This window comes from Haemorhous mexicanus, chromosome 4 (assembly GCF_027477595.1).
Source record: "Haemorhous mexicanus isolate bHaeMex1 chromosome 4, bHaeMex1.pri, whole genome shotgun sequence".
Taxonomy (NCBI): domain Eukaryota; kingdom Metazoa; phylum Chordata; class Aves; order Passeriformes; family Fringillidae; genus Haemorhous; species Haemorhous mexicanus.
In genome coordinates this window covers 33,949,114-33,967,531 of record NC_082344.1, presented here as the reverse complement: position 1 = coordinate 33,967,531, position 18,418 = coordinate 33,949,114, and the positions used below count along the sequence as shown (strand labels likewise).

The 18,418-nt window shown below is 38.2% G+C and overlaps 1 protein-coding gene across 2 annotated transcripts in view; it reads right to left on the bottom strand.

The window, feature by feature from the left end:
- The window catches only part of MND1 (meiotic nuclear divisions 1), a 45,617-nt gene that overhangs the window by 9,302 nt on the left and 17,897 nt on the right, over positions 1-18,418 (bottom strand). For both annotated transcript variants that reach the window (XM_059844402.1, XM_059844401.1), the window contains exons 5-6: positions 9,646-9,720; positions 7,713-7,827 (exon numbers count right to left, since the gene is read on the bottom strand). In XM_059844402.1, coding sequence (XP_059700385.1) covers positions 7,713-7,827; positions 9,646-9,720 — 190 coding nt within the window. The remainder of the gene's footprint in view (positions 1-7,712; positions 7,828-9,645; positions 9,721-18,418) is intronic.

Genomic DNA, 18,418 nt, shown 5'->3' with positions numbered 1-18,418 from the left:
ATAAACCCATAATGAAAACATACCATCCCATAAAATATGGGAGATATTTTAGCATAAAAGATTAGCAATACATTTCTTTAAGCAAGGCCAGGGAAGACCTCAATTTGACAGTCCTGCATGTTAGCAGTAAAGACAATGAACTAAAATCCACAATACCCTTCCTGACCTAATCTTGCATGTGAAAGTCATGAAAATATATAGATCAGTACATTCCTTCAAATATCACCATAACTTTATCAAAATTATCTGAATGAGTGCTGCCATGCACAACTAACCTAGCAGGTTTAACACTAGAAGACAGAAGCAAAATACTTCACAAAAGCCTTTTTGTTTCATATATAAATGGATCTATAGATTAGATGCTTTCATCAGGGCACTCCTAAAGAGAAGAGTGTCAAAAATGAAGCCATAAGCCAATTCACTCCTAAATAAAAGAGTGTCATAAATGTAGCCATAAGTAGGCATTTTCCACATCACAAATTTTATAAAGTGTCTACCATTCCCAAGCAGCTCAACAGCTTTTGCCATAAGGATTTACTGGCAGAGACAACAAAGCTATTCCCATATACTTCACCTATGAGCCTCTCACTTTAACTATTTTTTCTGTCATTCCAATATAAACAAATAAGATAAGAAACAAAATAAAGAAAAATAACAAAAACATGTCTTGTGAGTGTTCTCATTTGATTTAAAAAAAAAGCATCCTTCCAGAGTGGCAAATTCATTTAAGCAGGGTGTTTGCTACATATATTATCTAAAGATTTGATCCTCCAACTGCCTTCCTTCTCAGTGTCCAAGAAAAGCCCCACTGACAAAAAATAGCTTTTTGCTTAACTAGCTAAAATGAAGCTTCATTTTAAAACAAGCTGGCTGAAGTTGACACTCCCTAAGAATAGTCTGGCTAGAATGTGTTTGATGTATAAAACACAAGTATGCATGAGTCTAAATATTTAGGACAATTTCTCATTGCAGAGTAACCTCTTATCTGAAGACCAAACACAGAGACAGAGAAATTCTCTGAAATGCAGAGAATAAGGGCCTTTTGCTGAAAGCCAAATGACCCTTCTGGAGTTAAGCTTTCCAGCTTCAGCCAAAAGCCCCACATTTCTCTTTAAGCTTTGTGCCTTAGGTACATTGTACAGACACTTCTTAAGTTGCCCGTTTTGACCTGGTGGCCCTTCACTCATTATTCTTCATGGCTGTTGTATTTTCCTTTCTTTCTAAGTGCCAAAAGCTGCTCACTCATGTACATAGTCCTGTTGCTCCCTCATTCAGGTTTTTTCAAATCCATTTTCTAACAGTTCAATTCATTGCAGAGTTCATGAAAATGCCCTTATGAAAACTTGCCACCTGTTCCTAGCTGGTCAGAAGATCCCTGGGAGCTCTTCAGAGACTACCACAGCACAGACAATTCCGTGAGCTACATGGCAAATGACCACATGTATGAAAGTCTTCTGAAGAAGGCAATGAAAGACTTCTTCAGATTTTCTGGATGGAAAGAGAGATTTCAAAGACCTCACCAGAGTCCATCACAAGATAGGGCATCTACACCATCAGTTCCTAACTTGAGCTGACAATTTATCACTGGTGAACTTCAGCACTGTAACAAAGGGCCAAGGTGAGAACTCTTTCACTTGCTTTTGTCAGGGAAGGTCCTTAAGCGATTACATTACAGCCTCTGGTACTCACAGCCAGATTCTGCTTAGTAAGTGTTTCCTTAGTCAAAGGATCAGCCTTTTCAACATCTGAAATGCAAGCAAGCCTCCTGTGATTTTCAAGATAAAAAAAAAAAAAAAATAGAGGGGCTGAAGATAAAGAAGCAGATACTCTGCTCCAACTGGCAACTCCATCCAGTTTCTTATGATTACCAAAGGAGCTTGGATCAGTAATCCAAGTACACATTTTTAACTCCATTCATTAGGTACCTGTTCCTTTTCTCAACTTTACTTAACAGCTAAAATTTTAGCATTACTGTATAAAACTATTTTTACATTCAAGTACATTTATTATTCCTCATTCTTTCTAGAAACTAAGTTATATTTAGTTTTCATAAGAATGATTTATCTTTTAATGTAGTTTTTGAACAGGTAATTTAATTTGTCAACTTTCCAAATGAATGACAAGCCATTCCAAGAACAATACAGGGAGCAGGGGAAACAAAACAAAATTCTCAGTTTGTTGCAATTAGTTGAGAACCAGCAGAGTAAATTTGTGCTTTCATTACTAGTGAACATCTATATATATTCTGGAGCTCCATGATGGAGGAAAAAAGGTGTGGGTGCGTGAGTCGTGTAGTTTTGTTTTGATTAGTAGCAGATAGCCTGCAAGTTACATACATGAACATCCATTGTCTCTTTCCTGTCCTATTCTCATCCAGATTCTCTGGAGACAAACATATTAAATAAACAATACTCTGTAAGACGAGACTAACTAAAAGAAGGAGTTCTTGCTTTTATATTATTTTTCTACGTACTTTTAAGCAAGTGTCTGATTCACTCCAAAAGAAGTTTAGTTTAACCCACTAGGACGAACACAAGTGTGAGTGAAGACACAAGTCTAACGCCAGCAGAATGACTCATTTCCAACTGCAGACCTTTGTTAACGGCATTGCTGCACAAATTGTAAAAAGCACAGCTTGTCTCTCAGATGCCAGGTGCATATTTCATGGTCAGTAGGCTAGGAAATATCCTCCTAATTGCAAATTGAACATACTACATCTAAAAGTGATTAAAAAACCATTTTCTCTAAAGGCTTCATCTGTACACTACTGATCTTGGTTGCACCTAGACCAGGCTTAAAATTATTTGTAGACTTCCTCTTTTCCAAGTGGAAACATTAATTTTTTAAAAATAGATACTTAATAGTTTATTAGCTGATATTGCTGACAAGGCTTTTTAGTTTAAACCACCTTTCTGATACAATTTCTAAATCATAATGCATTAAACCATTCGTAAATTATTGGCATTCTGACACATTTTGAGTAAAACTGATGCAACTCATTTTAAAGTCCCTCCATTAGACAGGATAGTCCAATCTTCATTTCATTTCTTCACTACTGTTTCTCTTCTGGGAACAGGAACTATTCCCAGCATTAATAAGAATGTCCCAAAGAATCTAACTCTTGGTACTAAAGATTTTGTAACATGAAGTACATCTGCATATGCAACATATTTTCAAATTGATTTGAACATAAGAGAATAGCTGGGTGTATCAACAAAAAAATCACCCCCCAAAAAAACAACCCCCAAACTATGCACTCAAAAAAATCAGTTGCTAAATAAACATTAACTTTTCAGCATTCACCTTTCAGATATTAAAATGAATGAAAAAGCTGAACAATACAGAACTAATTCCTCATACTGTCTATATACCCTGGCAATTCCTCAGTTTGTCAAGCTAAAATTTTCTTTGACTAGAAACATCAGAAATAGAAAATTTTGAAGGACCTAAAAGGAAAAAAAAGACATTTTCAAGTACCTATTACATATAACATGACATTTTCATGGTATTCACTAAAGTCTGAATGTTTTACCAAAATTTATTTTCACAGAATCATGTAAGTGTTAGTTTTAGAAAATAACCTGAACTGGACTGGCAGTGATGCCTCTGAGACCACACATTCAGAAAGTCAAAAGAATAATTATGTGGATATTTGTAGTTTAAAATCATGTCCATTTGAACCCCTTGTCTCTCTTGTTACAGGATGAAAATAAACAGAGAGAGCTAAAGTAAAAAGGTTGACACCAAAATTGCTACATGTGTTCTTTCTGGTAGTTTGCTAATTTTTGAGAAAACAAGTTTGCCTAGACATGTTCATATCACTGTTTTAAAGGTAAAAGCCTAAGACATAAAAGTTATCAGTAACCAGACATTCTAAAAACATCTAAATCAAAAAGGAATGCTGACAGGCAAGATCCCAGGCCCCATAAATATTAGCAATCATACCACACAGAAGTCACTGCAGTCACTATGTAACTATTTCTGAGAGAGCTGCCCTATCCAAAGGCACACAGTAACAAAGAACGGCTATTGTGAAAAAAAAAAAAAAAAAAAGCAAAGGCCTAACAACGTTTTAATAATTTTAATTCCTCTTATGACTGTGAAAGAACAAGAAGTTTGAAATTCTAGAAATGTTTATTTTACAGTGAGCACTGAAAGTGTTTAGCTGTTTCCAATTACAAGCAGACCAGCAACTCAGAGGAAAATCCCTACCATTTAAACGCTTATGTTGCCAGACAAACTTTTCTATAAAATTAATTATGAGAAAAATTTTATTAGCTCCCTAACACCTCTCTCTGGCAGGCAGAAAGAATTAAACATATGCAGCAGGGTAATCTTGATATTAGGTGGAGCTTTTTCTGTGGACTCTATGAAAATCTGCATAAATTATGAACAATAGGAAGCTTGCACTCTCCATGGCTTTGTTGTCTACCATAACCTTTAGAGAACCTAGCAGCACCATGTCTATGTCTCCAACTCTGCACACGTGCATGCTATGTCACATAAGAGACAAATCTCTCTACAATGGCTGCTCTGCTGTGAGAATATATTCCAGCCTACATGGACCTGTCTCAAAGGTAAGAAACAATGTTCCTGTCCTGTCCATCTGAAGCAGGGTCACAAGTTGAATAGAAAAGTATAAAATCCTACTATTTGTTTGGCTTCTTTTTTTTACTTCAAATGATTCTTGTCAGTTTTATTGCCTTTGAGAAATAATTTATTAATCAATCCTAGCCCACAGAAGGTGTCTTAAACAACATTACCAAGTGGCAAAAATAAACTTCTGAACTGCAGAGGTCATTAGAAAAAAATCCACATATTTTGCTGTTCTAGATATATTTTTACAATACTGTTCCTGTAAAATGGAATTATCTGAATATATCCACAAGACCAGACTATTACGTAGCTTCCTCTAGTGGTCAGTCCCTAAATCTTGTTGCTTCTGCTATTTACCCTAGTTACTTTTACACACAAATTCTGTGTTCAAATGCTGTAAATTTGAGAAGGCATTAAAATTTATACTGCAATGTACTTCTAATACAAAAGCCAAAGGAAACTAAGCCAAAACTTAGAGCAAAACATTTGTTAGTGACACTAAAACAGTGAACTAGCAAAACAGTCAAGTCAGCAAAAAACAGAGTTATTAGTTTTCCCATTTGCACCCTTGTGAATATGCATTATAATGTATTTAGTTACATGGTCAAGTTTGACTTTCCCACCATGAGACTCAGGAAGCAAAGACAGATGTTCAGTTTTTAGCTGAGTCTTCAGATATTTGCTATGAATCATTCAAACTTTTGTTTTGACCCTGAAAATTACGTATATGTGTGCATGCACGTTTTAATGAGCCTTGCTGCTGTGCAATTGATTTGTTTCTGCAAAACTCTGCTGAGGGAGGGGGCAACTTAGAAGACACAGCAAAGCATTCACCAAGTTCAAAGGCCACTGAAAACAGATGACAATTTGATATCACTCTAAAATAGCCCAAGAAGAATCAAAGCAGCTCTCTCTCATACAGGATGAGAAATTAACAGGATGAAAGTTTACACTGGGCATCAGGAAGATTTCCTTACAGGTTGAAGTCATTAAGGAGGAAGAGGGAAAACCCAAAGGTAGAAAGTGACAACTGCCCATTATGAAATATATTTTACTGAACAATTCAACTGTTAAAAAGAGTGCAGTTACATAACATAACTGCCATCTCTGACTCTAAAATAAGGTAGTTAGGAATCTGCTCAAGTGATTTAACCAAAAATAATCCCAAGGGTTATGTTATCTAAATTGTACAGAAGTAGAAAATCGTATCACCCATGTGCAGTTTGAGAATCTGTGAATGAGTAACTTTTATAATATGGCTTTTTTCTGTGAAACAGCAGCAATAACTTTGAAGTCCAGCTGAATGCAATTCATTGCCTGAGATTTTTTATTGCCTTCTTACTTTTGCCTTTGCACTTCTCTGCACTCTGGAACCAAAAGAAATCCCCCTCAACCTTTTTTTTTTCCCCCATTCTATCTCTTCCATAAAGCCTGTCAACTTCCATTCAGCTTTGACAAGGGCATTAACTCCCCAAAACTGACACCACCATTTATTCATTCATACATTGCCAGCAACAATGCACACTGCCAGTGTATCAACGCCTGACAAAATATAAAATGAAGCAGAAACTTTTAAAATTAATTTCAAGGGCAAATTAATTTTGAAACACTACTTCATATTCCCCTGGGAAGCCTACAGGTAGCTCAACAGTGCTAACCTCACAAGTGCCTTAAATGCTCATCCCTCCACCACAGAAATTCACATGGAGCTTCCACACATTTGGACAAAAAACCCAAACCCACAACATACAGACAAAAGACAAGGGCATGACTGAAGCAACTAAGTATTACACTTCCTTCCCTTTTTTTCTTTCTTTCCAAGATACTAGTCTCATGTTACCAGCTAATGCAGCTTGCCCTAGCATTGCAGCTGTGATTTGCTCCCTTGTGCCATATTTAGGAACATGCTCACTGTGACTGTTTCAAAAGAGAGGCTCTCAAACCATTCTGTGAGATGCTGACTGTAAGGGTACCTCAGCAGTTAAAATGCCTGATGTTACACGTCCCTCTGCTGTTGGTATCTGCCTAACCTCATTCATTTTTACAGCTGGAATCAGCTGGAATGTGTCTTTTCCTCAGGAGAGCAGGCAGCAAGGGATTTACAGCACAGTAACTAACCTCAGGTCTCAAGTTTGCTTATTCCCTGGCATACCATTACATCCTTGGGGAAAGATAACACAGCTGACAAAAAATGTCACAGCTCCTCAAAATAAATAATATCTGTCCAAATTTGGAGAGTGTTGCCAACTCTGTTTATGTTCCTGGCTTTCTCTCAGAACAGTTCTAAAGCTGTGGACTTTGTCAGTAAAATAAGGAAGGAGAAAGATTTAGCCACATCTCTTTTCAGAAAAAGTTGTGTGCCTGTTTCTTGTCACTTTGTAACAGCATTTTGGTATTACAGCAACCTGAATATGCAGTGGTGCTTGGGTAGCAATGTAAGAGCCTAATAAATAAAACATGAAAGCTGCAGTAGAGAAAATTCAATAAAATTTCCTGCATGTTTTTCATTTTTCATGCTAAGGATCAAAATATTAAGCGCATTTCAGTGCCGAATTCTGTATTAAAGTCACTCATCATTCTCTGTATTCCACTAGAGTTAGAAACTCCAACCAAAACCCAGCATGTCAGAGACAGTACAGTCTGTTAAGATTGTGATAACCTACTTTCGTGTAAGTGACAATTAAGCATCTCTAACGAAATGCTTAAACAGGCAAGACAAAGTAAGTAGAAAGATACTTGTCTTAACAGCATGGAACTGAAGGTAAATGGGAGCTAGAGACTCCTCTTCCTACACACATTCTAGGGTACAGCACAAGTTATAGAATTAACATGATTCTGGAAAGGATGATTCTGATGTTAATTCTAAAGCATCAGAGTATTTTAATTACAGGATTGTTTCTCAACTGCTCAGGTGGTGGCAGAGTAAGTACCAATCAACCTCCTCATATATAATAGGACAGAACATGAATAGAAATGGTCAGTGTACCTGTTTTGTATTGCTCAGCTTTAAAAAGAAAAGCAGTTATTCTTTGACTAACCTTTGAATACCAGATTTTAGGCTAAAGAAGTGCAGATCTTTTCAGGCAAAGGATCACTTTAAACAATGCACAACTTACGCATCTCTTCAACCACGTCTGGATCACATTCCCTGTATTTGTCTATTTCTGTCTTTAGCTGCTCTTTTCTCTGCCGAAGGGCAGCAAGTTCCTTCAGCAGAGCTGCACGATCCGCCTGAGGATTCAAAGGATGTTGGGAGATACAAAAAAACCCCCAAAAATTAAAAACAGTAACTTTCACCCAAAGTTTTTTTAAAAATAAAAACATACACTTAAAATTTATAAGCTGCTTTCACTACTGCTTTCTGTCTATGAAACACTTGAGCATTTTATTTTATTACATAGAATTCTCAGAGACACTAAATGATACTGAATACCAGCTGGAAGGAAAAAAAGTTAAGGCCAAAACGTATCAATAAAAGAACAATTTTCTACAACCTTTAAACCATGGCTTAACAAACTCCAAAGAGATCTCTTAATTATTTCACTTAAAGGCTAAGCAGTATTTAGGAGTGCTAGTCTTGTAATTAAAGATGGCACTACAGAAAAACCTACCATCCACCCTTCCACAACTTGAGATGCTGCGTATGAACACCCTCTGAATTTGTCTTTTTTCTTTTCCACACCATTTAAGAGCAATGGTCTCAAAAATAAATTCAGACATTCATGACATGGTAGTCTTTGCTAGGATTGTACACAATATTGACCTCAAAGATTCTATCGATCAGTAAGAATCTGCAGACACTGACTCAACATGAGCTCTCCCACAGCCAGCTCAGCACATACTTCTAATTCAGTCTGTAGTTACAGACAAACATTGGAACTGGCTGATATTCAAATAACTCAAGCTAGGGTAGCCTAGAAGATCCAGACTGCACGAGTTCGTAAACCATCAAGATTTTACCAATGGCAATCTCCATGGTAACCCAGCAGTCTGAGTTGTTTGTGGATTTGGGATTTTGTTCACAGTTGCTGGGTTCCTCCCCCCCCCCCCCCCCCAAACTTCCATATTCCCAGTGCTTTTGCCAACAGTTTGGATTCAGCATGTTCTGAAAATGCTGAATGGAAATCAAGTTTCCAGATGCTGAGGTATGGAGGTGAGATGCTTGGAGACCTACATTGCAATCTAGATTTTTAAGGCCTTCTTCCTGATATATAATCAGGAATGAAAATGTTGGAAACATCAGCCAGAACAGGATTTCCAGACCAATAGCTGTCTGTAGGGCAGGCCACATGCTGGAGAAGCCCAAGGCTGAAACAGTTTGCTTGGAAACATGACAAGCACAATTATGTGAGAAACCTGCCTGTGATTCCTGATTACAGTCCATTGTGAATGAATGAATAAAGAATCCCCATTAAAGACACTGCCAAAAAGCAGGTTTTAATTGAATTTGTGGAACTGCAACATTAACAGAGTTTGATGGTAAGGTTCAGTCTATTCCTTACTAGATAAATGAAACATACATAGGGAAAACCTAGAGTGTTTCTACAAAACAGTTTGGATTTGAAGATTTGGTACTTTACAACAAAATTCAATTCCTCCTGAAAGCGTCTGGCTGTGTGTGTTTATTGGAGGTTTAAATCACTTTAGACTGAGCATCTCAGGGCAAGTCAGCAATTTAGAATACCATACAAAGTATTTCTAACTAGTATGTTGGTTATGACAAACAGGAAGCCTAGATGTATTTTTCGCAGTGTTAACAGCTTCAGCATGCAAAGAGCACCGGGTTTACATGACTGCTCAGAACAGTAATTTAGGAAATTATATTACAAGTAAGTTGAAAAAAACCCAAACCAACATCTAAGTTTGCAGTTACCAGATTTGGCAGTTCAGCAGCCACTGGCAACTTTGGTACACACCTCTGGGTAGTTCAAGTTTTAAGATACTTTTAAATCTGAAAACACCTGGAAGTATTACACTAGTATTTACAAGAAGTACAAACTTGCAGCATTATTTCCTTATAGGATTACATCCCCCCCCAAAGCAACTTACAGTATCTTCACGTCCAATTTTTGATTTCTCAATGCTTTTTTCTAAAGCCTCTTTTTTCTGACTGCTTTCAGCAAACTGATAAAGAAAACAAAGAACAAAATCAAACTTTTCCAGTAACATTAAACACAGCTATAAAATGCGTGTACATATTAATGTATTTAAATAAACAAGTGAATATATCTTTTTAAAATACATGTGATTTTAAAAAAAATTAAATTTTAAAATACATGTGTAACTTATGTAATAAAAATAAAGACAAAATAAATACAAAAGTGCCCAAATATAAATCTGAGGCTCTGACCCACAGAAAAGAATTACAGGAAACAACTTCAAGTCTAAGAAATTTTTATTCCCGTGGAACATAATCTTGTTATATACTGCATGTTCAGCATGGGACTCAAATCCTATTTCATACCATAATCTGGCATCTCTGTGTAAAGGACCCCCGTAACACGGAGGCTTTGGATCTGATGATTTCCTTTGGTCCTCTTCCAGCTGTCCCTACTCAATGGAAGCACTGACAAAAGCTGCAGCAGGTCCACCTGCTCAGCTGCGGGATACCGGTGTTCCCAAAGTCTGGTATGCCACTGGCACAGCCCCAATCCCTTTTACATGCTGATGAACAGAAGCCTCTGTTCAAAGGCATGCAAAGCTGTGGCCCCCTTTTACTGTGTGGCCCTTGCACTGCTAGACCTCACAGAGATCCCTTCCTTCAGGCCTGAGGCAGAGCAATCTCACAGGGCTGGTGTAAATAATCCTTCCATTTTTCTGTTACATCAGGAGAAATAATTTGCCAAGAGAGAGCTCTCTCCATTAACCTGCCACCCATCTTGAACCAGGCCTTTCCAGTTCAGCTGGCAGTTTTCCAGAGATACTCTGGAAACTCTTAAGCTGAGCAGGACTATGACTCGACCCTCAGGGACACCATACTCAGCAGCAGACAAAGCACCTTGAAATATTAAATGAGATGAACGAGAATGAAAAAAAATTCTAATAAAACACAGTTACTGCATTGAAACCAACACAAACAGAAAACAAGAAGAAACAAAGCATGGTTTTTGAGTACCCTTTTAGTTTTAAAACTAAGCACCAATCAGTATACCAGTATATCACACTAATTGTGAAAAGAACAGCTGTCAGAGCTCAGCTTTTATTCTGCATACCGCAAGATCCCCCACATGAGTCCTCCACTTCTACATTCCCTTTCTCACTGAGGATCCCACTGAGTGCAAAAGCATTCCCAGATATTTCTTGCAATCTCCAGCCTTGACAATTTAATCATATCACTAAAATTGTGCAGCTGATATAAATACATTCATGCAACACAAACTGCACTCCTTTGGAGGTATAATCACTTCTCAATTTCAATTTAAACTAACATTTGGTCCATATTTTAAGAATACTAAATGTAAATGTATGATAAATATCAGGCAGAGCTTACTGCCAAGTCTTGGAGATCAGTCATAACATTAAAAAGAAACTCCATACTGGTGGTCCATAAAAATTAGGATACAGCCCAACTGCAGCTCACTGGGTTTAGTGGTTTCTTTCACAGCCTGATTTTAAAAAATAATTATTCTGTGTTCATGCATGTGTGAGCACGCATACAGACAAAAAGACTCCTTTCTAAAACAATGCTTTAGTTTTCTTCAATTTATACAGGAATTATACTAATGGTAAGACATAATTTGAGGAAAAATATGTCCAGCTGTTTACTTGCTGTTCTCAGTGCAAGAAACCACAGAGGCAGCATGGGTTTCACTGTGTGGTTTGAAGTATGCCAACATCTTAATTTTGGTGGATAGTCAAAGAGTACTCCTTCCAGGCTTTCCACAAAATTCTCAAAAGAGTAGGTGTGTTAGTCCCCACATGATGCCATACTAAACAGAAGTATACAGTTCAGAAGGGGGTAAGTACTGAGATGCAGTTTGCAGTTCACTAAGTCCAGGGAACACAAACCCCAGAGCACGTCATTTGGCATCTCTGAACGGAGATGTTTCTGGAGCAAAACCCACAGAGGACATAGAGAAGCCAAGGAGCTTACCTAGACCCTTATGCTGCAAGTGCAAAGAAGCCAGTGCTCTCTGCAAGAGAGCTCATAAAGGTGTCACTTTCTCTGGTTTTATTTCATACTCATTAAGTTCTTAAGGAATGCTTCTGCTTTCTCTAAAATGGATGTACAGGAGGAGCTCTCAAGGCAATGCAAATCATAAAAGCTGGTTTCCAGCAAGGAATCACCCAATAAGGCATCTTATACTTTTCTTGATCCTCTGTATTCCACATCATTTACTAATGCAAGAGACACTAATAACAAACTATGGGAGATAAAGGAATTTCTTAGATTCTGTCCTACACAACATGAAAGGTTGCTGTGCCATGAGTTTAGAAGACTTTCCTTTGCCTAAAAGCAAAGATGATTTTTACATAATCTTATTGAAGATATTGCTTTCTTAACTCACAGATTTTAAATGCTTGGGTATTTTCAGATTTTTAAATTATTATTTAATTATTATTACACATAACAAAAAAAGTATTAAATAAATTGACACCTCAGCCCTTTGTGCATTATTTTGAAGTCATGGTGGTTATCCTCTATAACAACAAATAAATCTGAGGATACAGAAAGGAATAGCAGAAGGAGGCAGGATATAGAAAAAACTCTAACACAGGACAAAGATTCAAAGGGTGAGGAACAGATGGCCAGGGTTTGTACAAAGAATCTATGACTATGAGAGAAGCAGAAAGGCTTGGATAGAGAGGTGGGAACACAGCTGAAAATAACTATAATGAAAGAAGGAAAGACAGCAAGGATAAAGGAGTCGGAGGAAGGATGGATACACATGATACAATATTTAATTGAAAGGCAAGTGCAAATGGCAAATGACAGTTTATAGGGCATTAAAAAGAAAAAAAAAAGCAGAATACGCAAACATTGTGTATGTATGATAGCAGATGACCACATCTGGACAAATACAGTGACTTACTTTCCCACTCACCAGCTGTAGAAAAGCCTGATTGCAAAAAAGCACAGTAGCAAATGGAATACTTAAATCCTTGGAGCAACTTTTCAGGGGAATTGGCAAACAATTTCTCAAAGAACATTAACCACTCAGAGGAATCTGTCTCCTGCCAAAAGCAGAGAGACTGGTCCAGAGATAAAGATACTGTGTGCCCTCTATGTTTCTGGGCTGACAGAGGAACAACCTTCTGCCACAAGTGTAACTGACCAGGTGTGGAGAAGAAGTACAGAGAGATTCTACTCCACTACAAAGTTTTGTGTCTCCTATCTGACTGCTCTGAATCAGCACATGATTAAGCAAGATGCAAGAAAGCAGCAAAAACATCATCTGGGGAAAGAAAAAGGAGAGGAGATTAAATAATTCACAATTAAGAAGTAAAAAATGTTCTCCACAAGAGCATTTTCATGTTTTGAAAACACAGTGGGAGCCTGCAAGAAGACAGTTTAATGAAGAAAGTAACTAGCATCTATAAACAGGAGAGTTGGGGAGCAATTTCTTTAGTTTACAGACCAGCGTGATCAATTAAATAGCCACTAGCCTTAGACATGGATACAACCCCAAGTCCCCCTCAAAATCCCCAAAAGGATGATTTTTCCTACTCTGCAAAGGCGTCACAATGTTTAGCTGTACATGTGTGCAGCAGTTTGGGTGTGCAAAGTGCTGTGTGCTGGTGGTAACTACCAGTTCCATCAGGGAATTGGGGTCTGGTTTGTATCAAAGAACACAGATTAGACATATTCACATTAATTATAATCTAGTATGAATACATTAATACCAGGGCTCCACTTCAGCAAGCCACTGACGTACATTTGGAAGAGGAATGTTTAACCCCAATGAACAACAGCAGCAGGTTTCAGTTCCATTCCTTCTCAAAGCCTTCCGGATAGACTTTTATTCTAGAATAAAAAATTACTTTCTTTTTTCTCCAGCAGAAGTTTTTGTTGGTCCTACGCCATCTGATTCCCTGTTTTTAACCACTCTAACCACCAGTATCCCACCAAACATGTAGCTTGTCTCAGCAGCATATTAAAATATCTACAAACCCAGTATAAGCCATGCAAACCCAGCCCCTGAGTATGTTCACTGGCCAAGAATCAAGCCAAGGTCTCACATGCTAACCACCAAGAGTGCTCAAAGCTGTTAACTCACTATCATTATGGTCTGAAAGAGAAATATCATCCGTTTGGTTTTCTTTGGGCCAAACACTCAACCAAAAATGGTATTACAAACTACTGCTCTTGTGAGCTCCACTCACTGTGGCACTATAGAAGAATTAAAGACATCCATTTTTAAATTATTTTTACCTTGCAAAGTTATTTGCTTTGGCTTTGAAGCTCACTGTGTCTTGTTACAGGCTAAAGGCAAGGCTAGGTTTTTTTCGGCTTAAACAAAAGCAGTTCAAGAGGTGTAGGGTAACATTAAGCAGTAGATAGGTGTATTTCTTTTCTATGTGAAAACTAACTCACTACTGAAAACCTTAAGAAGAGTTGACAGAAGGTATGGAAAGAAAATACTTCAAAGCATTCCTCTAGATTTTAAAGAAAGATAGAAAAAAATTGAAGCTAAAAACAGACTAATAATATATAGAGGAAAAATGCAAAGATCAACAGCCAAAGAACAATCTGAAAATATTGAAAACAGACATTTGTGTTAAAAGAAAGGCATGGGACATTACTGACATTACTAAAAGAAATCATTTAACAATTACTGTTGACTAAAACTTAGAGGAAGAAAAATCCCAAAGGGCAGCACACTGAAATGCAGAACTGCTTTCTTAAGTACTACACTAAGCAAGCATACAGCTACTGTTTTTACACACACAGTCACAAATCCATGCTTCCCTGGGTTTCCAAATACACATAGGCAAACTTTGCAGCCAGCTAATCATGGTCACAGCAGCATGGAGAGCCCTCCCATGGCCTGCAGTATTGTGGCCTCTGCTCTGATCTCGGGCTGTCCTGTATCACTCATGAAATGCCATTTCTCCATATAACCCATCCGAACTGAACTACAGCAGGAGTAGCCACCAGGTCCACTGGGACCTCAGTCAGGTATGTGATAAACATCCCATTAAACTCTCAGTGAGCACAAACAGCAAACATACACTTGCCACATAAATACAATTAAGATTTTTTTTTTTTTTTAATCTTTTAACATTTGTGAAAGGAAGAGAAAGCAGCATGCAAGGTCGTATCCTGAGCCACTCCAAGTCATTTCAGCAATAGAAGTAGGGATTTCTATTTGGTGGGACTTGGAAGGAACAACTAGGAGACTGCAATAGTTCAGGAAATACAGGTAAGAACACAAGTAGAGATCAAAGCAAGATAGAGTAAGAATTTTTTACTCATAAACTGAAGAATAAACAAGATTTTTTCAGCAAGAAAACATCATAAAATGGAAGGAAAAACTGACTGTAGAAAAAGAGAATGGAAGAATTAGGGCCCACCATATTTCTGTACTCATAAGAAGTTTTTAATTTTTAAATACTGCAATATAGGTGTATCGGAAAAATCTTCAAGAACTCTCTTCTCTTTATGTATAAATTTTACCAAAAAAAGATATTTAATCTTTGAAAGAGTCAATTCAAAACTCAGGAGAGGATAGGGAATAAACTCAATTTTCTGGAGACAAAGGATCACAGAATTGGTCAGGTTGGAAGGGACCAGAGTGGATCATCTGCTCCAAAATCCCTGCTCAAGCAGGGTTGTCCTACAGCACACTGCACAGGATTGTGTCCAGATTGTTCTTGAATATCTCCAGTGGGGGAGACTCCAAAACCTCTGTGGGTAACCTGTGCTGGTGCTTGGTCACCTGTACAGTGACCTTCTTCCTCATTTCAGGTAGAATTTTCTGTGCATCAGTTTCTGCCCACTGCCTCTTGTCCTGTTGCTTTGTACCACCAAAAAGAGCCTCGATCCATCCTCTTGATAGCTACCCTTTAGATATTTAGATAAGTTAAGGAGGTCCCCTCCCAGTCACCTCTTCTTGAGGCTGAACAAGCCTGGCTCCTGCAGCCTTTCCTCTTAAGAGAGATTCTCCAGACCCTCGACCAACTTTGTAGCTATTCACTGGACCCCTCCAAGAGCTCCATGTCTCTCTTCTACCGTGCAACTCAGAACTGGACGCAGAACTTCAAATGTGGCCTCACCAGGACTGAGGGAAGTGATACTGTCCCTCTGCTCAACCTGCTTTTTCTAATGCACCCCCAAGATACCACTGGCCTTCTTGGCCACCAGAGCACACAGCTGGCTCAAGCACAGCTTGCTGTCCAGCAAGTTCTCTGGGTCCTTCTCTGCTGAGTTGCCTTCCAGCAGGTTGGCCCCTAGCCTGTGCTGGTGCATAATGTTTTTCTTCTCTGAGTGCAGGACCCTGCATTTGTCCCTGTTGAATTTTAGAAGGTGGCTAGACATAATTTTAGATGGGCTTTGGCCTTTCAAGTCTCATTTTTACTTCACCTGACCACCTCTCAATACTCACTCCAACTGGCCTGGCCTTGCTTCTGTTCCCTGGTAACTTTTTGCTTTTACTTGAATAACGACAGCAGCTCTTTATTCATCTGTGGTGGTTTCTTGTGCCCTTGGCCTGACTTCTTTCTCATTAGGATGCATCATTCTCGAGCCTGAAGGAAGTGAGCCTTCATCATCAACCAACTTTCCTGGACCCCTCTTCCCTGCAGAGCCAGTTCCCATGGGACTCTTTCAAGAATATCCCAGGAGGCTAAAGTGAGTTCACCTAAAGTCCATGGTCATCATCTTGCTTGCTGTCCTGATACCTCTTCATCCAACACTGAACTATACAATCTTGTGGCCACTATAGCCAAGGCTGTCCCCAACCTTCACATCCCCACAAGACTTCCTTGTTGGTTACTGAGGTCAGTCAGCACACCATTCCTTGTGGGATCCTCTATGACCTGTGGCAGGAAGTTACTGTCAGTGCTTTCCAGGAATCTCCTGGACTGATTGCGTATTGCTGTACAGCTTCTCCAGCAGATGTCAGGGGGTCTTAAAAGTCCCCCACAAGAACCAAGACCTGTGACTTTGAGACTTGCTGCTAATTGCCTGTAGAAAGACTCAACCCCCCTCCTCCTCCTCTTGATCAGGCAGCCTGCAGCACAACAGCGTCACTCGCTCATCATGCTCATTAAGACTGAGCTGAATACATTCCCTTTCCCCCATAACACATCATATTTGCTATTCACAATTAAAGGATGGTACACTGATTATTTGAAGTAAATAACACTCGCACCAAAACATCATACTAATAATCCTGCCAATGTTTAAGTTCTGTCTTTTTTAAAAGGGACTGAAGAGATAACAAGTGTGAATTTTTAAGTTTAGCACTAAAAATATGTCAGTGATTAAAAAAAAGTATCTGACACTCATGCAAAGTAAGTGAAGGTTTTTTTCTGGGGACTAAACTGAAAACCTGACTCTCCATACAACTGTTTGACAAAGCACTACAAAGACTCACAAAAACTAGTAATTCTTAAGTTAGATCTCTGCACTCATAAGCAGTATTGCTATGTTTTGCTAGAGTATCCATGTGGGAAAAACTGATTTACTTGCCCCTCCCACAAACACATTTCATTTTGCATTTCAAGATTAAATTTAGGTCTATAATCCTGATTTACTTAACACTCTAACAGATAAGCTGAAATATCATACAGTAAATTAGGCATGGCTCTGTTCTCAGGCCATGTTGAATATGAGTATTTGGGTTTTTTCTGGCAAATAAAATAAAATGTGGGGTATTCAGAAGAAACAAATGAGAAATTCCCCCTCCATAGGAACCTTCACCCATCCACATGAAGACTCAAATGTACAAATCTGATGTTGTTACCTGCAATTATTTTAAAAATATTACCATACAGCAAATCCCTCTACATTAAAAGTATTTTAATTCAATTATTTTCCATCTCTTTAGATTTGCTATAATAAAGTTAATTTAGAGAAAATGTCTTGCCAAGAGCTTTTGTTTTTGCTTCATTCATTTGCAACACCATTTGATAAGTAGTGGTTACGCAACAAAAAATAACTGCTCGAGGCCAACCTCCTTAAAAGACAAAAGGTGAAAGAAACAGTTGTGCAGGCTCAATGAAAGAACTGAATTTCTGTGGCTGCTTTCAGAGTTGGCGTAATTGGCACGACCTAAGGGACAGATGGCTGTCTACTCAGATACAAATATCAAGTATGCCCCAATCAACCTAAAAAACCCCAAACCAGCAGAAAACAGCTGAAACACCTCATTCAACACTGTTTCACAAATGCAAGCAATCTAATAAGGAAAGCTGAAAGAACTTCAAAAGACATTCACACGACTGACAGAACTACAGAAAATTTTCATACCTGGACATGAAGGACATGTTTGTTACTGAATATTAGGGTATTTTATAAACCTACAAAGTCCAAGGCGGTAGTTAATAAGTCTGTTCAAGGCAGGAAGAACATAGAAAGATATTTTCCCTTGGAAAGAAAGGGAGAGAACGAAGAGAAGTTTCAATTTTTCCCTAAAGGGTTTTTAAAGATTGCTATCCGAAGCAGCTGGACCATACACTGACAATGCCTTCAGGGACTAAGTAGAGACAGGCACAAGTTAAAACACAATATTCATGCAATATTCCCCGAGCTCACATTCTGCTTAAAGACTTTAGAAACAAAATCAAACTTTATTCCACAAACTTCTAGAAATGCCCAAATTCTACACTGAGATATTATCAGTAAAATAATAAACCTCAATAAAATACATCTATCAAA